We start from the raw sequence: 22,185 nt of genomic DNA, 5'->3' as shown, positions 1-22,185 counted from the left end.
CCGTACTGGCAGGACTAAAGTGGCAGAGCTGTCTCGTCTACCTCGACGACGTCGTCGTGTTTTCCAGCGACTTCGACGAGCACTTGCGACGACTCCGAGCAGTTCTCCAAGCCATACGGACCGCCGGACTCACCCTGAAGCCGTCAAAGTGTCGGTTCGCTTATGACGAACTGAAGTTCCTCGGCCACGTGGTTAGTAACGAAGGTGTCCGCCCAGACCCCGAGAAGACTCGTGCCGTCGCAGCATTTCCAGCGCCAAGAGACAAGAAGGCCGTCCGAAGGTTCCTTGGGCTATGTGCCTACTATCGGCGCTTCGTTCGAGATTTCGCAAGAATTTCCGCACCGCTCACACACCTCACGAAGGACGCCGAGAAGTTCGAATGGGCCGATGAACAGCAGCAAGCATTTGACGAGCTGAAGCGACGACTGCAGACTCCTCCTGTTCTTGGACATTTCGACCAGGATGCGGAAACCGAGATTCACACGGACGCAAGTAACGCAGGGCTTGGCACGGTTTTGGTTCAAGTACAAGAAGGCACCGAGCGAGTCATCGCCTACGCAAGTCGGACATTGACCAAGGCGGAGAGAAATTACTCCACGACTGAGAAAGAATGCCTTGCGGTCGTCTGGGCAATCACGAAGTTTCGTCCGTACTTATACGGGAGCCCGTTCCGGGTAGTCACGGACCACCACTCGCTCTGCTGGCTTGCGAACCTCAAGGACCCGTCAGGACGCCTCGCGCGGTGGAGTCTCCGACTACAAGAGTTCAACATGACCGTCGTCTACAAGTCAGGCCGCAAGCACAGCGACGCCGACTGCCTGTCCAGAGCTCCCGTCGCAACACCTTCCGGCAGCAGCGACGACGATGACGACGAGTGTTTTCTGGGCGCAGTGAACATCGACGACATGGCCCGGCGTCAACGAGACGATCCTGAGCTGCGCACACTAATAGAGCACCTGGAAGGGCGCGGGAGTGCAATGCCACGTGTTTTTTCACGAGCGCTGCCGACCTTCGCCATTAGACAAGGTGTACTCTACAAAGAGAACTTCGGGAACAACAACTCGCCATGGCTGCTGGTAATCCCGACCGACCTTCGGGAGGAGATCTTTCAAGCTTGCCACGACGACCCGACGTCCGGACACCTTGGTTACAGCCGGACCCTGGCACGTATTCGTGAAAAGTATTACTGGCCCAAGCTACCCAAAACCGTCCACCTCTACACGCGATCATGTCATGAATGCCAGCGACGAAAGAAACCTCCGACGAGGCCGGCCGGACTCTTGCAGTCAATTCCTCCGCCAACAGCACCCTTCCAGCAGATCGGAATGGATCTACTTGGCCCTTTTCCGCCGTCGACGTCGGGAAATCGCTGGATCATCGTCGCCACAGATTATCTCACGCGGTATGCCGAAACGAAAGCCCTTCCTTCCGGAACTGCTGTGGAAGTTGCCAAGTTTTTCATTGAATCCATCGTCCTCCGGCACGGCGCACCCGAAGTCCTGATCTCAGACCGTGGATCATCATTCATGGCCCAGCTGACGCAAGAAGTCCTTCGTCTCAGCCACACCAGCCATCGCCGCACCACGGCGTACCACCCGCAGACTAACGGGCTAACGGAGAGACTCAACAAGACCATCGCCGACATGATCTCCATGTACGTCGACGTGGAGCACAAGACATGGGACGAGGTGTTGCCGTACGTCACATTTGCCTACAACACGGCCGTACAAGAGACCACCGGAGTGACACCCTTTCAACTGGTGCATGGGCGCAAAGTAACGACCATGCTGGACGCGATGCTGCCCCATGAGCCAGCTGACAGTGAGAGCGACGACGCCCAGGTGGTTGCTCAACGGGCCGAAGAAGTCCGCCAGCTCGCCCGACTCAGGATTCAAGACCAGCAACGCGTCGACGCGGGCCGCTACAACCTTCGTCGCAGGGGCGTTCATTTCCAGCCCGGAGACAGGGTGTGGGTTTGGACGCCCATTCGTCGCCGCGGCCTCAGTGAGAAACTGCTGAAACGGTACTTTGGACCATACAAGGTACTTCGTCGCCTCGGCGAGCTGAACTACGAGGTGATGCCCGACGGAACACGAACATCGTCACGCCGCCCACCACGACCTGAGGTCGTCCACGTCGTGCGCCTGAAGCCGTACTACGCTCGATAGGAATGTGGACCTTAAGTGCTCCAAAAGACTCTTTAGTTTATCGTTCTTTTTTATTTTGTTTTGTTTTACACTGCATCGGGGCGATGCACTTTTAAAGGGGGGAGTAATGCCGCGCGCAGGGCTGAGAAAGCAACGCTCGGCCACGGACCCCTAGAAAGTTCCCGTTTATTCATGTAGCGCACGTAACTTCTATTATTTATATCCATGTATCTTCTGCTTTTGTTTTCTAGAAAGTGCGTGTTCATTCTCGCCCCGATCATGGGACGGTCGAGCCGCTTTCGCCGAATCTTCGAGATAGCGACGCACTCTAGATAAGAGGCCGCCCGCGACATTGTCGAGTCAGTCTCGCCCCAGCGCTCGATCCTGCGGTTTCGCCGATTTCGACGCTCGCGACGCTCTATTATTATCTTTTGTACTCTTTTATTTTTGGCACAAGTTCGCCACATTAAACGTTTATTTCTTCCTGTTTATTTGTTATTTTTGGTCACTACCCGTGACAATATTCATACGTCTTAATATAGTATAATGGAAATACGAAAACGTTATTTCATTTATAATCAATGTACACGCACAGAGTTTTAACTACTTGACTTTTACTTCCTATGAAAAATTTCGCACAACTTGAGGTAATTGATATGATGTTTCTTTAATATCTGTGAATGAAAAAGTTAAAAGCAGACCTTGGATGTCGCTTTAACTTTCTGTCTATTATTTTGCGCTTAATAATATATATTATTTTAATTATTTTTTACACCTAACAACTTGCATGTGATTAGGTAAAACATGGTTTTATATTTTGCTAGTTCACAAATTGAATAGAGCAAACTTGTTCAATCTGGGCAAAACTGCAATGACAATATAACCTGACGTATGTACGAAAGCATTTCTATTAAAGATAATAATAACTGAAGACTGAGTCATTTGTCTAGAAGACGCAGGTTATAAATGTTATTCCTAGGGGTGTGCGAATACTCGAATATACGAATTCGAATCGAATAGAAAGTTCCCGAATAATTCGATTCGCCAATCGAATTCCTAGTATTCGGTCACTCGAATATTCGATATATTCGGCCAAAGACGCGCGGTCGGCGCGGAGCTGACAAAAAAAGCAGTTTTTCCCCCGATGTAAGTGCCGTGATGTTAGACAAACCATGCGAAAAACAGCTCTTGGTCCTGCCATTCCACAAAAATCTAACGCACAAGTTAGAAAAAAGAAAAGTAACGAACGCCACGAACTTTATAGCACGCAGATTTACTCACGATCGTGATACAACCTACCCTGGAATAACAACAGAAACATCCCGTTTGCGCCGCTTCCAGAGAGGCACTGTTGGGAAGCCGAAATCCCGCGCCATGCCTAATTCTTTTCACGAGTAAAGCCCCTCGTTTCAAATTAAAACACCGATGTAAAACACACTTGCAACACTCACAGAAATCGGCGACTGCTCAATCACAGAAAGAAAACCACGTTAAACACTCCGATAAAACCAGCCGAGTTATCGTCGTCGTTCTTTTGGAACCTCAAGCCGCAAATTCTGATGCGGAACGAAACGGAACGGGAAAATAGTGTGCCTAGATTTGAAAGGGTTTCCAACCGTTCGATAGCCGCGTTTGAATTACGAACTGCGAGAACGTGACGAAAAAACGAAATCGTTGATCGGGATCGGGCAAGCAGGGCAGGGAGAGCAGGCGTCGTCGCGTTTTTGTTTGCTCGCCTTTTTCCTCGCAACAACGCAACACATGCGCACTTACGACCAATCTGCACTGGAGCCATCTCCGTGGTTTCAGTTTCGCTTGCTCCCTCTTTTAAATCAAGGCCACTGATCTCTATGACAATTGCTGGATCGCGCTTCCCCGCTTGTTCGCTGCAGCGCAAGTGAAGCCACCGGACTTCACTCGCTTGGGATACGATTTGCCGTTTTTGCTAGCCTTTGCTGCGGTTTTCCAGCGTGCTGTAGACACGTTTTCTACTCGTTCGTCGTCATTCGCTGAAGAAGTTTTTTGAAGACTCTGTGTATTGTTGAGACTTGCCGTTGTGAACACGTGGAAAATTTTACGAAAGTGCAGTGTCGCAGGAAAAAGGCACAACGCGTCGAAAGGAAGGGCTGGCGGCGTGTTCAAAGCTTCCTTGGCACGCCGAAGTGCCGTGTCTCTGTGCCTTCGCACGCTTGGATACCGACCAAGAACCGACGCCGTGTGTATTTGTTTAGCGAGTGCAATGTGCGTGAAGCTGTTCGTGCCTCTGGATCAGCGTCTTTTCCCCTCGCGTTTTAGGAACGAGCTTAATCCAGCGTCCACTAGCGACGGAAGATGGGTGGAAGGTACGTCCTTTTCGTCCTTGGACGATTTACACAATACCGTGCACAACAGCTCCTCATCACTGATCAGTGCTGGCTTATTATCAACCTCCTTAATTGCACTTGACGTTTGAGCGCGGCTCGCCTAATTGTAATTGGTCAACAGATTGCACACGACCATATCGGCCGCGCTTCAAAGATTTTCATTCTCGCAGTCTTGTACTTTTGCTTTCGAAAACCCCCCTGGCTCCACAACGTTGCCCTATTCGTGCTCCCACGGAATCTATTAGAGTAGATTTGGGACATAGCCATGGTTAAAGGAGCTGTGCAACGATATTCAATTGGAATGTATCTCTCTATACACGAGCTTACTGGCACACCTGGGACTCAAGGATACTCACACGCAACGCCATTGGCCAAGAAACTCCTTTGTTGCGGTGTAATTTCAAGGACAAAAGCGATCCTTTTCATTCAATCTCTCCTTTGCAAAATTTGATGACGTAACTCGGGGGTCCCAGTACACCCAAGTGACGATATTTGAATGCGGTTCATAGATTGGACCCGAGCATTGCGTGGGCACTCGACTTGGGCTCGTGACAATTGCTAGCTCGAGAAGCATTCGGGTTTTGACCCGTGTCCAATCGCTGCAACGACGACAACAGCCGAGCCATAACAATGCCTGGAACTCAGCGCGTGTCCTGCGCTTTGCCAACCCCAGCGCGTGGCTATGATCAACACTGGCGGCATATAATCGGCTCCAGATCACGTGGCCGCTTGTTCTGGCTGCGAGTTGAGGGGGTGAACGCTGCTCGTTTTTCTTAAATTTTTTTCTGGAACTTCTATTGCGTGGGGTTAAAAACGAACGCGTGTTTCATAGGTCATTAACGTTAGGGATCCGTTTTAAGCGGTATTTGCGCAAAGTACAAATATTGTTGCATTAGTCCTTTAATGTAGTACATAAGAACACGTACAGATCTCCCCCTTTTATTGATAGCAACTCACCGGAACAGCTGGACGATCCAGAACTCCGTGGCCGATATATATAAATGATCTAAAGGCATCTACGCGCGACACACGTTCAGAACTTTGGCGCGGCGTCAATTCTTGACCGGTATCCAAGCGTGCGAAGGCACAAAGATGCATCACTCGGCGTGCCAAGGAAGCTTTGATCACGCCGCGACACCGGCGACACGTTTTCGACGAGTTGTACCTTTTGATACGGCTTCACGCACATTGCATTCGCTAAACACATTCACACGGCGTCGGTTCTTGGTCGGTATCCAAGCGCGCGAAGGCACAGAGACACGGCACTTCGGCGTGCCAAGGAAGCTTTGAACACGCCGCCAGCCCTTCCTTTCGACGCGTTGTGCCTTTTTCCTGCGACACTGCACTTTCATAAAATTTTCCACGTGTTCACAACGGCAAGTCTCAACAATACACAGAGTCTCAAAAACCTTGCTCGGCGAATGACGACGAACGAGTAGAAAACTTGTGTACAGCACGCTGGAAAACCGCAGCAAAAGGCTAGCAAAACTGGAAATCGTATCCCAGCGGGGTTGCGTCCGGTGACTTCACTTGCGGGAGCGGCAAGCGCGATCCAGCAATTGTCATTGAGATCAGTGATCAAGGCTCTCTAAAACAGGATAGATAGACGAAAAAATGGATGCATAGCGGCAGTTGGACGGTGTCTTGCGCCACCTAACCACGCTTTTTTTTTTCTTCAGATTATATTATGTAAGGCTTTTTACTAAGATTTAACACCTATCTGTTTATTGACGTGAAATAAAATCCCGCGTGCCCTTTTCCTTCCTTAAAATGAAAACCAAATATCGCAAAATGCCCCTTTTCTGAGATATGCAAACATTTATAAAAAAAAGTCGCGGTATTAGGTTGGGCTTAAAAAAGGCATGCGTGGCTGTAACTTTTTTTTTTGTGACGTTTAGGGAAGATAGATTATATTTGTGCCATAAAATTGGATCTTTAGTGCCCAACATCCAACAGCAACTGCTTTTATTTTTTTTTATTATTTTCACCAGAATTGTTTTTACTTTTAGCTTTTGTTCTGCACAAGATGCATATTCTGCAACAGGTGCATACTCTGCACATATAATAATCTCATTCGCAGCATACTTTGAAAAATTCCTACAAATAAAATCACTATTCGATATTCGATTCGATATTCGGTTTTTCTTCTTGATTCGATTCGGTATTCGATTCGAAAACTACTATTCGGTATTCGCACACCCCTAGTTATTCCTTATGAAATAAAACCCACCTCCAGTCCAGGACTGTAGTGTGCTACCAGCCCATTCGGACATATTTTTTCTGAAAATTAAAAATATTTTGTATTTATTTGCGCGCTCATTCGAGTCTGATATAGCCAATGCTCTACTTCGTATTTTTTTCAAAAGCTAATACTTTTTGTCAAAAAAAATTTGCTACATTCTCTTTACCTCTTGTGATGCGCATGTAGTCCTTCACAGGAAGTAACAATTTAGTACTAGGGTTGTTGGAATAGTGATTCGAATCGAATAGCGCTGCGTCATTCATAGCCTTGACAATGCAAGGGAAAGCCAAGATGACCGGTTCTTTCAGCGGTACAGAAGATAGGAATGGCGCTGTGCTATGCGATTCCAACAACTATTTGCACACTTCTACTTCTTACATATATTCAATTTGAGAAAATACACTTCCTGTCCTGTCTTTCAACATTTACGGTTTTTTTTGTTCAGATATTTACTGTTATACTTGCTTCAATACCAAAGAAAAACGGCTTGTTTAAAAAGTTATGCGTAATAGAAAAACTGATAGTGTAATAAAATAAAACTTTGTGAGATTGGGGAAATATTTTTTTCTCAAACAGGGGAGGAGGCCGTGCTGTAAAGCAACAAGTTAAAAAAGAACTATATAAAAACAAATAAGTAGAAGACTCTTGGGCGTAGTTCGCGAACTTTAGCACAGCTGACTCCCCACCACCACGAAGAGCATAACGTGCAAACTACTGCTCCCGTGGTAGTTAGAGTAACGAGGTTTGTAAGAAAAATACTTAAATTTTGGTACTTGAGACTAATCAATTTTCGTATATTACTGCGTTTTAGTGGTGGAAATGTTGCACTTCCCTAAAAAGTACATCGACACAACTAATATACTTTCTGACCGTTATGACAGATATATATCTTCGTACTCACGCTGTCACGAGAAACACGATATCGGCGGTAGTATAAAAGCTTTTGGACTTCATCTGAGTGTTGAAATCTTTCAGTGTTTCCCTAAACAAAATGTTCCGGTACTGCTCATATCCCCGTATATTGTGAATGTATGGCTCGTCTGCTGGCTGTTTCAGAAACAAATATAACCGGGATACCAATTAGTACAATTGTGCTCAAAGAGCCTAAACAATATTAGATTACCCCCCTATACATTATAACCTAAACACAACTTACACTTTTGTTCATTGTTATGCCAGTGATCCTAAGCTGTACCTTTGGAGATTCGAAGCTTGCATACCTAAGGTTAGCCTAAAAGAGAGGTGAACAATTAGCCGCGATGTTTATATTAAAAGTTCAATAATACGTGAAATGCAGTACTTAAGGAGCAATCGTTCAAACTTATTCAGAAGACACGGAAACAGATGCTTATGAGAGTAAAGAACCCATTGAATAAGTTGCCTGTATTAGACGTTCTGTAAAATGTAATGAAGATGAAATACACTTGACAGTGTTGGTGGGATGTGTCTTGCTCCTGTTGGTCGCCCCGCAAGAGGGCACAAAAGGAGGGAGGGAGAGAGAATGCGAAAAAGGGAGAAAAAAAGAGGAGGGTAGGGAGGCAGAAAGGGATGTAAAAAGGGAGGGAGGGACAAGGGAGAGGGAGGGAGAGGCTGAAGAGGGGTTAAAGCGATCGGGAGAAGAGGGACAGGAAGCAAGATAAATTAGATGGCAAGGGAGGAAGGAAAGAGACATGAGAAGAGGAAGGGAGATATGAGGGGGAGGGAAGAAACAATGCGTAGAAGGCAGGGAGGAAAGAAACAGAAGCGGTGCCGCGTCACGTGAGCTCTATATGTCACTTGACACCAACTTCTCCGCTGAAGTTAGTGGGAAAACTGAATTGGTGTATAGGTCCTGCAAAGTTAATTTCACCGGCAAGTTTACCTGAAAAACTGAATCGATATACAAAATACGTGATGTCAAATTCCCTTCTGAATTTAGCGGAAAAATGCACTGAGGGACGGACGGACGGAACAAATTCTGGGATGTTGGTGGCGGGGATTTTCACTAAAAAGCATTGCTTTAAAAATTGGACGGGATTGGATGCCTTCATGTGCGCCTTGCATAGGGTATTGGCATCTGACCATTTTATTCTGCTCGCTTTTGTTACTTTGTTTCGGAGCGCGTGAGTACGCGTCTCCCTGCACGAGCTCGTGGCATTGACAGTGCTACGACGGCATTTCATTAGCGGCTATTTGTATTTTACCCGAGAGCTTGTAATGTCGGCATCCTGTACAGCAAAAAAGAATGGCATCACCCTAAACATTAAAAAAATTGATGCCGTTTAGTGAAGGGTACATTGCTCTCTTTGTTTTTTTTTATGAATTGGACAAGACTGACCTTTTTTGTTACTCTTCGTCCAAGGTCGCGTCGATTTGTATTTTGGTACATTAGAAGTATTTATGTCTGTGCATCACAAGCTCATAGTTTCGATCTAAAGAGCTTCGTAGGACGTTTCATTAGTACAGTCACACTATGAGAGCGATCGTTAAATGTTATTAACTTCGTTGTTTGGTCATGAATGTGACCTGTTCGCTTTTTGGTGTATGCTAATCAGAACGAATATTAAAAAGATAATACGCTCTTCAAGGGATGCTTGCGTATCTATCCAAATATCCAAACAACATAAGAGGACGTAAAAAAATAAAGGGGACCTTTATCATCAAAATCTTAAAATGCGGGAAATGCAGTATATAAGGTGCGATAAACATATCTAGAATATATTAAATAATTTTTTTTCCGGGAAAGACAAACATTTATTATTATCTATTTCCCTGGTACATAAAGGGGGAAACTGGGTGCTTAGGTGCCGTGGCATAAATTTCCCGGCTAAATTTTGGGGAAAGTCAATTGCTGTATAGGTGATAAGACGTCTTTTTTTTTTTGCTGACATATGTGGAGAAATTTTCTTGATGTAACACGTGTCGTCACATCACGTGACGTTAGTTTCACCGTTAAATTTAATGAGGAAACCGATGGTGTCTTGGTCACGTTGCATCTAGTTCTCCGCCAAATTTAGCTGAGAAACTGAACTGGTGGAGAAGGCAAGGGGCGTGAAACACGCGACGTAAATATATAATATTTAGGCTAAATTCAGCGGGGATATTAAATTTATTTACAGGGGATGTGACGCCAGATCACGCGAGATCAATTTTGTTTTTTTAAATGTAGCGTACAAAGTGAGTTGGTCTATAGGCCGCGAGACGTCAGGCCACGCAACATTAATTCCTCGCCGACCTTGGCGGAGGAACTCAATTACCATTAAATTTCGAGAGATGCCCACCCCCGAATGATAACCCACTCCTGTGCTTGTCTTGATTTGCTATATACTTTTTTTCTACACCGAAAGATTGCCCAGTTCTCGTAATAACGGTGTTGCGGTCAATGATAACCTCGGCGTAAATGCGGCTTGTGAGCTATGGCGGGATATAACCGAACGCTGCTGACTTGGAAGTACAGTCATCTTTGCTTCGTTGCCCCTCACAAAAAAACAAGCCTGGAAAGGAAACATAACCTAAAAATATTTTTTTTTTTATCTTTCCTTTATCCTACAACGAAAGTTAGCCGACTCTAAATTTTCGCACGATTTGTTCTTGTTTTTAGGTGGGTTATCCCTCGGGATATTACGGCCACGTCACATCCATTGACATCACATTACCTACACAGTATTTAGTTTCGTTTGCTAGATTTAGCAAGAGATGCGTGAACGGCCGGACGGACGGGCACTAGTTTGAGAGTTTAAAAGCATTTTGCTGTAACACTTACCGCATTTGTAAGCACTGCGAAGTAACGCGTAACTTCGTACTCATCAAACTTAAATTCTTTGGCAAAGGCACTATCCACCACAAGGTGAACTTCGGGATAGATTTCCGCTGGTATCTTGGACACTGTTTAACAATGCAGGAAAAACAAATGAAAAACACCTTCTGGAAACGTCATCGAGAATGCAGTAGTATGCAATAATGTAGACTTTGACCGGTCATCAATAACTGCCGCATGGTATATTGAAAATGGCACACAGAATGTAGATAAGCATTCATTTGCAAAGGCCTAAATAAGTTAATGCCAATGTTCACAGGTCAGTTTTACTTAACTTAAAAAATATAATCGCCTCTATAGATATCGTTAATACGATAAATAAAACGATCATGACTTGGGAGTTAAACGTACTCTGGGGTTCTGTGCTTCCAGCTCTTCTCTCGACGGGGGTATTTGTTGTATTCGGTGAACCTGTAAAACAATATGATTTTCTCGAAATCAAAAAGCAAAACAAAGAAAACAATAAAAAAAAATTTTTTTTGTTATAGAATTGTTGTTTAAAGGTATATCTTAAGGTTCTGGTAATTATGTTCTCAAGTGCAAACACCGCCAGAAGTAAATTTACAACCTTCGACATGCATCGAAACGTTGTCACAAAGGTTATTATCGACATTCCTTGCTTTAAAAAAAAAACGAAAACGTTGACGAAAATGCACAACTACAGCCTTCATTACAGTGTCGCAGATGTTTGGTTTTGATCGCTTTTCAGGATAATTTTTCACAGGTGTGGTGCACTGTTGAATCAAACAGCGAACATTCGTACTTCCGTTCTCCACTTTGCTTCTCTTAAGTTAATAATGCAAATTATCTTATTTGATTGAACTCACCCTTGGGTGCTTACCCACCAGATAGTAATTAGTGTGTACCTCAATGGGCTCATGTATAAAAAAATTATATTCTCTCTTGCTTTTATTTAATCTTTTATGAGTCCAGAAGTATTGGTCAAGGAACTTTAGAGCAGGACGATTTTTGAAACTGAAGTTTTGTTGTGAGATAATTTATATTTAAACGTTAATAATGCATATTTCCTAACACAGTTTTAGAAAGTGTTTAAAAACAAATCAAGGATTTGTCGATTTTTATTGTAACAAAAAAGCGCACTAATGTTGTGATACCAGCATTCCCCCCTCAACCGAATGTCGCCGTCAGCTGGCTATCTAAGTGTTTCTTTTAAATCCGAGATTAGTGAGTGTTCGAAATAAAATCCCAGGCTGGGTGGAGCAAGTCGCTGTCCGGTTAGATGGGTTCAGTCGTATCCTTCCATTCATCTATTAACCTTGTTTATAATTAAGCAATGCATGCGCCACTGAACTCACCATAATCATGTTGCCGCTCGTTTTCGTGCGCGTCGACTTCGTACAACATATGCAGTCTGAGGCCATCACTGGTGCGGGCCATTGCCGGCAAAGGTTTAATACGAAGCCTCTCTCCAAGAATTCCTTCCTGCATGTGATTTTTATTCAAATTTAGCGGAAAAAATTTCCCGCAAATGTTTCCCCTATATTTAGTGGAAACAATTCACCACTAAATTTAGCACAAAATTTCCCTGCTAAATTTAGCGTAAAAAGTTCCCCGCTAAATTTAAAGGAAAAATTTTCCCGCTAAACTTATCGGACGAATTTCCCCGATAGATTTGTTGGAAATAATTCCGCGCTAAATTTAGCGGAACAATTTCACCGGTAATCTTAACGGGGAATTTTTTCCTCTGAATTTGGCGGGAAATGTAGCGAAAATTTCCCGCTAAATGGGAGGGGAGCGGGAGAGGATGGAAAGGGAGGGGAGCATACCCTCTCCTCCGTACCCTCCCCTTCTCGTCCTCAAGAGCGGCGCTTTAATTCGGCATTACAAAGAGTTGTAAACTTCTTTCATGTTTTTTTTTTATGGAAAGTTTCTGGACACTACATAACTCCTATAACACCCAGTTCTGAAACGAGGTATTTGATCCGAACAATTAAAACCACATTTGGATGGAGGCTGAGATGACTGAACATTAGCTTACATGTAGGTTGTTTTCGCTGTACCGGCATAGCCGTGTGGCGTTTAAAGCTTGGCATTTGTGCCTTGTTGAACACCAACAAAAACACTTCGCCACCGCACGACACCTTCCAAGCGTCAGAAACACTTCTTTATTCAGTCTAACGAACGCAGAGCTGATACAATGGTGTGCTGCAATAAAAACATCACGAGGTAGGACCGCGACCAAGTAGCCGAAGCCCCCTCGTGCTAGCGGTACCGCTCGGAAAAGCTACGCCAGCGCCACACAGCGGCATTCGCATCGAAGGCCTTACGTAGAGCACGCCGCATTTGGCACTACACCCCTTCTAGAACGCTGTATTTTGAGGCTCGGTTGATTGGATCAGCGGCGCCTCGAGGTGGCATCGGCCATACCAGTCATACCACAGGGTAGACGATATCTTGTTGAGCGCCTTTCGCTCTGCGATCTAAAAGTTATCACGTGTCTGCTTCGACCGGCAAGTGTGAATCTACAGAGTGCAAGCTAACGCTTTTATGTATAAAAAGCGTATTGCGCAGCACTTTACTGCAGAGATGCAAGCAGCTGGGGGAAATGTACAGTACAAAAGACACATACATAAACTTACGTCGTTAAAAATACCTGTTCTGGGTAATCTACGGAGCCGTTTGGCAGGCGATTCGCGAGAACAGAGATGCTGCCGACAGATGGCGTACGCCGCGTCGAGGGAGCACAAGCCAATTCGGGTTAGCAGACGATCTCGCAAACGAAAACAAATCGGTCTCGACGCGGCGTACGCCTTCTGTCGGCAGCGCTTCTCTCTACGCGTGCATCGCCTGCAAAGTGGCGGTGTGGATTGCACAAAACATGTTTTCCCTTTTTATTGGGTTAGTTGATTTCTCGATGTTTTCACTGTGAATTTTCACCACTTATTTGCAACTTTATACTGTCTCAGACGTGTTTCCGACTTGCGTGGTTAACAGAAATGTCCTTCCTCGATTTAGATCTGATTACGCCATAGATGTATCATGCTGTGACCCTGGCGGTGGCGAAGCAAAATATGCGTGTGCAGCAGACATCTGTTCTGTTGTATGTCGATCTCCAGCTTCCCAGTCCACAGAAGCTTGAGCAGCCAGGAGTTGAGACGCCGCGACGACACCGACACTCGCGTTTGCCCGTTCTTTCTGATGGAACTTGACCAATCAACAGCCAGGAGCGCGACGTTCGGCAGCATGGCATTTCGGCTTCTTGATGCCTCTTGTCTCCGCTTCAGGAATAGTTTTGTTTCATTGGCGGTATAGGAGGCTAAACACGTACACCCATTGGAGGCGGGTTGCAAGCTATGTCCTTACTTATGGATGGCTTTGTTCGACCGTTGACTGCGGGGTTGGCTAGATGAGAGGTAAGTGATTTAACAGAAATAAAATATAATTTCAGAAACAATTAACGAGCCGTGACTACATAAACTTTATCATGTAATTTCGGCCACCGCAGGTATAGTAGGTCTGTAGGAACGTATTTATTTACCGCAGGACAAGTAGAAGGAAGTAGGCGTCCTGTCCAACCATCATACAAAACTCTTGGGCACAAATTGTGACCTAATTCGGCAGGGGATGTTTAACATGTTGCAAAGAAACTATGCAACGAAATGGACAACCGAGCGCGCAGCCTTGCTAGAGTAACTTCATATGTGCCCCGTTTGAGTAGCATGCAGAGATACTCGGGCGCATACAGCTAGTATATATTGATCTACAAGCTGATAGTAACTATGTGGTTTCGCCATTTGGTTGCTTTATACATCCCAGAGTCACTGTATATGTTAAAGACCTGCACTCGGTTGATCGACTTCGTTTTGTTGAACACTGGCGAAATCTATTGAGCTGTGTTAATTATTTCAATATAATTCAATATTATAATTTTTATTACTCACCACTTCCACGCCGTCATCATTCGTTACTCTTACTGACGCCATGTGAGTTGCGTCGTGATAGATGTCACGTTCAGCATCTTCGGCTTTGATCTAAAATGTGCGAAATATATACTCTTTACGCAAGTCGAACGCACATTTTGACTGATATCTAACTACGAACGATATTTCTAAATTAAACGATTAATTTGTTCATGCAGCCACTAATAATTATTTTAGATAATGCAGCGTAATTAAATTATGTTAATTATGATAGTCCAAAGTCGATTTGAGTCTCGCAACACGCATCTCAAGTACACTGTGTAAATAAGTGTATTCTTTAGAAGGCGTTGGCTTACACATCAAATATTTTTGTTGAATTGTTAAGGGGGATCGGTGGCCGAGTGGGCTAGCTCACACCACCTCAAAGCAGGGGGGCGAAAGCTCGCGCTACAGAACCCGTGGACTCTGGGTTCAAACCCCACCCATGCACGTTACGATCTGGATGAGCATCGTGAGGCGTGTGGTCGTGTATCACTACTGTCTGGTGTACGTTGAAGACCCCAGGCTAGTGGCTCTACTGCACAGGCTATTGAGGCAGACTAATTTTAGGCTTTATAAGCATACAACAACAGAATTAGTTATCAGATGTTTGGTGTTTTACTTTTGTCAGACTCCAATGTTAACATATTTACGGATCAATGCCACGATAGCGTAGATAAAAGAATTTTGATTTGGCAGGCACAAAAAAGGGCAAAGTGCAGTACGATCAGGAGGGTTAGTTACACAAGTGTAGCCAAGTAATCGAGACTAATGAGCTAAACTATGGTAAGCACCATCTTCTTCTACGCCCATGGACTCTATGTAAGTACGACTTTTCACATGCAATGCCCCAAAATGTTTTTTTATAGAAGCGAGATAGTGGTTATTCAACTGTTTTATCGGCAAACATTCTGCACCATAAGAATTTCCTTGCATCAAGTTTTCGCAGGGTACTCGGAAAATTTAGCACAGTGCTGTGCAAAAAAATCTGCCAATGTCAAAGCAAAAAAAAAAAATTGTAAAAATGAGGTTGCCATTTGACACAGCGAGCATGAGGACAGTGCCTCAATGAACATGCCAGTCACATTGGTGCCTTAGTTTTCCAGTAAAAATATTTTTCTGTCTATTCACCGTGCTCTCGCTCTAAATCTTACTGATTGGCTTTGCGAGCACGCGGCGCGTAATTTCACAATGACGAATATTTTGAAGTTGGGCACGTGCGTAAACGCGCATGCGTGGTTGTAAAGGGTTCACTACTCATTACGCTGAGGGATGTACATTTTGTTTGAATTTGAAGCGAACGGTGTGACCTAGCGGTTAATTTAAACACGAAATTTACTATTTCCGGATCGGTAGAGTCGAAGATAGTGTACTCTCGGCGTTGCAGATGAGTATCTTCCGTGTAAGTTGAGCCTGGTTTACACGTGAGGTAATAATTGAGTCTGTTAAGTTGGTAAATAAAATTTTCGTTTTATGTATGCGAACAACTTGAAATCAATGTAAATGTTTAGATATAGACCGGAAGCTCTACGCTAAAAAAAACAGTAACTTTATTTCGAGAATTCAGGTTTAATTTACGACTTCCATTCATTTGAGGTTGCAACATTACGAGCACAAACAAGCATCTTAAAGATGTGACCAGATTTCCAGCTAAAGAATTTCAACATTTATATAAAAAATGAAGTGTCCCTTAGGAGGATTGCGGCACTCAGCGAACATTATTTCTTAGAATATCTGTTTGTATTTGTAACTCCAAGAAATAAATGCTGCATAGGATATTAGAGCTAACTATAAGTTCATAAGAATAATGAGACAGAGCTTCACTATCTATCTTCTGGGCACCAGCTGTGATTTTGATTAAACTTTATTATCTGCCTCGACACAGTCACATATCACTGTATTTCTTTGGGGGTATTTATGTACGAGAATATACGCATACTCACGTAGTAATCAATAGGTTCATTTTCATCTGTCGTGCTGAAGAGAAAGTCATCAGCGAAGATCTTACTCTTCTGCAGCGTCAACGTCAGGTCATCGTTGATTTTGAGCATCCTCTCTCCAGTTGCTGCTCTGCTTTCAAGCATCCTGGGGTACACGATCCCACGCTCTGTAAGGTAAATGTTCACATTAAGTGAAAAGTAGCAAATATATATATGTTTTCTTCTTAAAGTAACTTAAAAGCTGATTATTAAGCACCTTTCTCGGCCAAGCAGAAAAAAAATAACGCTGCGGTCCATAATTTCAGGCTCAGTCCCGACATCTCTGGTTTAGACGATGCCCGGTTTCCCAAAACCTAAATCTAGCTTCTCCCTGTGACTTAGTGGAAGCTGTACCTTTTATATCCACTAAACACGCTCATTGTGCGTAACCCCTGACGTTTACGTCTCGGGCGCGGCGTACAGCCACTGAAGGTGACAGCTCGACAAAAGACACTTGATGCAAGTTTGCAGTTGCCAGATCTTTCACGTGGATTTTGCAAAAGTGCTCGGTCCAAGCGACATGACATTAGACACGTTAGTCATGATTTCTAACGAATTCATGACATTCCTGTACTTAAACATACAAATAAATGTCGATATATCTTTCTACCAATGTATAACGCGTAATTCAAACCAGCATCTAGGACAGCATAAAGATGGTTAATCTTCAGAGCTACACTTACAATGTTACGTGTAAGAATTGTTATGAAACGAACTTGCAGTTAACGATGATTTAGGTACTCCAAGGGGAAAAAGTACGAATTTATATGGAGCGTATGCTCAGAATGACAAGGAATTTCCATAATTACAAAAATGTAGAACGATCTATATTTTTATGTTTTTGGAAAATGAAATTGTGCCTTAAACATCAGAGAATAAGGCTAATTGTATTATACATAAGGAATAATATTTCGGTCCTGTAAGGCTGCATTATTTCTAGATGTACTTTCGTTTTTCTCAAACCATGAAATCACAAACTATCGTGCATTCTTCAAACCTGAAATCTCATGTTGCCCCTTCTTTTTGGTTCTCCCTCAAAATAAAACCTTAAAATACTGTTACTTAAAGTGCATTCACTTCTTGTGAAACTTTTATTGTTTAATTTTAGGGAGAAACTCTTGTTTCAAATTACAATATCATCCACATACGTCGGTAGTATAAATACCTTTTCACTTGGCTCATATCTTCTTAATATTCACCCTTATTAATTAGCATTTCAAAAGAAAATTCAGGGTTAACCAAATGAAACTGGCTTTGATCATTATTTCCAAAGGCCTAAAAGTAGCAGAATGCTGCACAGTTTTTTTTTAGGGAGTGAAAAACACATTATTTTATTTCCATCGCCCTGCTATGCTGCATCATCATACACTGCAATAGGAGACACGGCTCACGCAACCATTAGCGAATTCGCTTTCTTAACGTTTAAATAGAAAAAAAGCTATGTGCATGTGAGAGGTTTCTTCACATAGGGTTCTTGGGCACATGGAAATCGCGGAGAGCACTGAAAAATGCAGAGGCAGATGGTAAAATTGTGTACGTGTATTTCGTTCAAAAATGGATTTCATTTGTTGGATAGACTGAGTGAGTTTACAGCATATTATCCTATTGAAAAATCCGGCAAAATCTTCCAGTGACATCCAGTGTTAACGGGTGAACTTTCACCCGTTTTCACCCGAAGCCAGCGAAGTTTACCAGTCTCTACTGGAAGTTTCGCCGGCAGCCACTCTTGTTACCTGACGTACCTGGCTTTGTTGGAAGTTTTACCGGCAGTCACACTCATTTACCGGACTTCACTGGAAGTCGACACGAGGGGAATGACTAAAGCCAAGAAAGCCTAGACGAGCCGGAGACTGAGTGTGTAATGGCGGCCGCCAACGCAGCGGCATTCTCGTGAGTGCTTTAGGTCAGGGCAATGTTGCAATCCTACATAAAATGTGCAAAGGGAACTGCTGTGAAGATCCAGAAAGGTTTGCAGTGATCGCCGGCAACTAGCTATTTCCAACGGGAAACATTGTCTGGGGCAGTGCAGGTACGAGACCGCTCGGGCGGAGCAGTCTCGCACCTCGGATTGAGTGTGTAATGGCGGCCGCTAATGCAGCTGCATTCTCTTGACTGTTTTAGCTCAGGACGACGTGTGTCACAAACTCTGGCCATGACCGACCCTCACAGAGAAGTTTCCTTTGCACCTTTTTCCTGCTCGCTGGTGCTGCTCCACCAGTTTTCGTTCTGCATGGGTCTCCCCCGTGATGCGACCACGCGCGGGAAGATGAAACCCGTTTTTTGTTTCCCCCGATGAAGGGAGTGACCTGGAAACCGGCGAGGCGGGGAATGCGATGAGGGAGAAAAACACAGTTTTCGGAGGGCAGGTGGACAGAGTTTTCGGGTCGGAAAGTGAACCTGACGTTCGTGGTTGCGGGGTGATTGGTGGGAAGCGGCGGGCAGGTGTGAGGCTTCTTTTTCGTCGGACTCGCAGCCGTTGTCTTCCTGCTGGACTACCACCGCGGAGAGCCCGACGATGCCCCTTCGACTTCAATTGGAGTGAGGCATAAACTTTTCGGACTTCACGTTTTATTCCATTTGTTCTGCCGTCCGTTTTTTTTTTTTTCATTGAATTGCTTATTGTTTCTTTTAGAATGTTCTGTTGTGAAATGAGGCTTATTTCACAATGAACAATGTTTTGTTGTGAAGTAAAGGCATGGAACTTCCAATTCTATATGTTGTACTAACCGATTTTGTGGTTACCGAATTTTCCAGCATCTGGTAAACATCCACCACCCACGGTTCACTGGCTCTTTCCTAAATGCCTCTCGGAGACGTCCGAAAAAAGAAACGGTAACTTCAGGTGAATTCTGGTGAATCCATGCAAACCCGGTGACTACCGGTAATTTTCGGTGAATTCAGGCAAATCCGATGACTTCAGGTAAATTCCAGCAGTTTTCGGTGTATTCCGGCTATACTGGAAGTGAAAAGAGTCCCATAATTTAGTAAAATCAATATTTTCCTGGAAATGGCTTTCAGTTAAAATACATTTTTTGATAGGGTGACGCCTATAAATAAACTAAATGTGTCGTCGTTTAATTCGGTCAAAGGCATGAGGCGATTTCAAACAAAAGTCTCTAAAACTACTCAAAAGGGTTTTAAGAAAGACAACATGTTGATTGGTGTTCCACGTATGTTTTAATCCATGCAGTAACGAAAGATAGCTCTAGTCGATAAAGCGGTAGAGAACCGGTCTGGAAACTGTGAGATGTTCTAGGTTGGATTCCTGATGGGGACGAGTATACAGAAATATATATTTTTTTCGATTTATGAGTTTGTGCTAGGGTTGGTTTGCTTATATTACCATGGTAACCAAACGGGCTGTGCTGACATGCCCGTTCATGTTGTGTGGATGGACGGAGTGGCGCTAAAATTTAGGGGTGAAAGAAATTCCGTCATAAAACGTTGCAACGTTTAAACATAACATTTCTCCGCACTTTTCGGCCAGAGAAATGATGAAATGGATGTTTTTCATGATGTGTAGAGATATCAATCCCTAAAGCATGCTCTATCTTTTTGTCTAATGAATATTGCATGTATAAGTTTTAGATTTACCCTATAAGCAACCAGTCGCTATACTTACATTTTGTGAAGAGTATACTTTAGGTTAGCGTAAATCTTTGTCCTTTACATATGTGCACATTTGTAGTTTTTTTGTGTGTTTTTTTAGTCTCCGTAGCCGTCTGCTAACTTCACAGGTCCTCGGATTCCACCAGGTCAGCACCCATTTGACGTTTCTCTATTACTCTAACCTATTTATTTGTATTTGAAGAGACGCAGGAAAATATAAACTATTTTATTAATGTTTTTATCGATTTCTTGAGGGTTTTAGTAATTCAACTTTCAAGACTAGAATTAGAAATTCGAAAGTTAAACTTGTTTTGTTTAGTTCGAGCCGCCGCAGTAAGGTTCTATGTCCGGGTTGCCCACTCAAGACGTCCTCCTGTGGCTAAAGGAGGACACACTAAATTTGGCATATTCACATCCCAGCATCGTGTTTGACTTCGATAGACTTACAGTTTATGATGCTTTTCCTCACAACGTAATGCTGAGCAAAGACACGGGCCCTAGGCACCCAAAGAGGTGGGCACAACTTTATGGCAGTCTTTCTCGAAGACAAACACTTTCAAGTGCAAATAGGAGAGGCAATCAACACCAAGCATCCCAAGAGAGTGAAGGTCCTTCGAAGAACGGTGATATCACTTTCACTCTTCAATATTGTAATGTCTTAAAGTACCTCCAAGGTTGGCGAAGATGCCAAATCTCTGCAGGCGGTTTATGCCAATGACGTGACCATCTGGACACACTCTGGGTCGTCGGCGAGTTGGCCCTCCAGACGTCTCTCGACACTACACACGTGTATCACGAAAAAGTGGGGCTCAATGCGGGCAATGAAAAGACAGAGAACGTCGTTGTACGCGGCGGCAGACCAACCAAGCCAGAAAAATCGAAGAGAAAAACAGCATTCAAGTCTTCATTCGCCACTAACTTACCCAGCGGAAGCCGACAATCCATATCCTAGGCATGAACATTGACGAGTGCTGTGCCGCTAATACCGGTTTTAATCGCACCCTCAGGACAATCAAGAAGATACTTCATGTACTACGACGGGTGTGAAATCTTACCCGGGGAGTACGAGAACGGCAATAGGCGCAATATTTGTATTTCGTCGTCTCCAGAGTGATGTGCGGTCTCCCCTACCATCCAATCAGTCGCAAAAAAATGCAAACACTGAAACGACTTAAAGGGACACTGACAGGGTATTTATGCTCGCCACGCCAAGGTTTTCAGTTGTTAATGACATTTGAGAGCCCAACTATCCAGAACCGAATTTGCGGCTCGAAATTCGTTTTGTTTCCGCCAGAAAACCACCGATCGTGAAGTGGCCGTTTCGAGTTGCGCTCACTCTCTTCTCCGTGATCACGTGCCATTTTCTTTGGTTTTGACACAACCACCAAAAATAATGAAAACTGTGGGTCAGCGAATGCATAGACTCAATACTAAAAATACAGACAATGTGATATACATTTTTGTGGCTTCTAAAATGCTGCAAATATTTTGACTGAAAAAAAAAAGAAAGTTACACAGCCACGTAACTTCAGGTAACTTCCTCCTCCCCTATATTTTTCCTTCCTTTCCAGTTCGGTTTCGAGTTCGGTATCGAACTGTGGCGTTTTCTGACATTATTAAAAATATGCGTGACGCTGTAGCAAAATATTAATCGGGTAGTCTTCTAAAATCATATTAAACGCCCGTCAAAAAAAATAAAAGATTGGAGGGGGCGTTAGTGTCCTTTTAACCACGAAACAGGACGCATACTAACGGGTTTCCCACGCTATACCCTCCTGGGCGTGCTGAGAAGCTGCAGATACCTGAATGCCTATAATGAACTTCTCGAAATGCAGAAGCACACTCAAGAAGCCCGCCTACGTTCCACCCCAGCAGGCAGGCATACGCTAGCCAAGCTGGGTCCGTCGTGAACAGACTGCTACTACTGCCACTGTGTTTTCTGCCTCTTTGTGAGTGCACCCTGTTAACCGAGCGAAGACGCTACCCAAAAAGATTAACTCGGAGAAAACCACACAGCGTAAGTCACACGTCAAGAAAGACCTCAGGTGGGTAGAATTCATCATAACCAACGGTGACCACCACATAATCTACACAGACGCGGCATGCCCCTCCCCCCTTCCCCCCCTCCC

General features: G+C 44.1%; 1 protein-coding gene across 1 annotated transcript in view; it reads right to left on the bottom strand.

Annotated features, from left to right (window-relative positions):
- Window positions 1-16,728, bottom strand: part of LOC8043373 (venom metalloproteinase antarease-like TtrivMP_A) — a 30,045-nt gene extending 13,317 nt beyond the window's left edge. The window contains exons 1-9 of the mRNA XM_029993562.2: window positions 16,665-16,728; window positions 16,412-16,575; window positions 14,451-14,540; window positions 11,865-11,991; window positions 10,900-10,959; window positions 10,495-10,616; window positions 7,909-7,983; window positions 7,654-7,799; window positions 6,741-6,790 (exon numbers count right to left, since the gene is read on the bottom strand). Coding sequence (XP_029849422.2) covers window positions 6,741-6,790; window positions 7,654-7,799; window positions 7,909-7,983; window positions 10,495-10,616; window positions 10,900-10,959; window positions 11,865-11,991; window positions 14,451-14,540; window positions 16,412-16,575; window positions 16,665-16,728 — 898 coding nt within the window. The remainder of the gene's footprint in view (window positions 1-6,740; window positions 6,791-7,653; window positions 7,800-7,908; window positions 7,984-10,494; window positions 10,617-10,899; window positions 10,960-11,864; window positions 11,992-14,450; window positions 14,541-16,411; window positions 16,576-16,664) is intronic.
- Window positions 16,729-22,185: the final 5,457 nt, after the last annotated feature.

Source organism: Ixodes scapularis, unplaced genomic scaffold, assembly GCF_016920785.2.
Source record: "Ixodes scapularis isolate PalLabHiFi unplaced genomic scaffold, ASM1692078v2 PGA_scaffold4__175_contigs__length_147842914, whole genome shotgun sequence".
Lineage (NCBI taxonomy): Eukaryota > Metazoa > Arthropoda > Arachnida > Ixodida > Ixodidae > Ixodes > Ixodes scapularis.
This window is presented reverse-complemented; position numbering and strand designations above follow the sequence as displayed.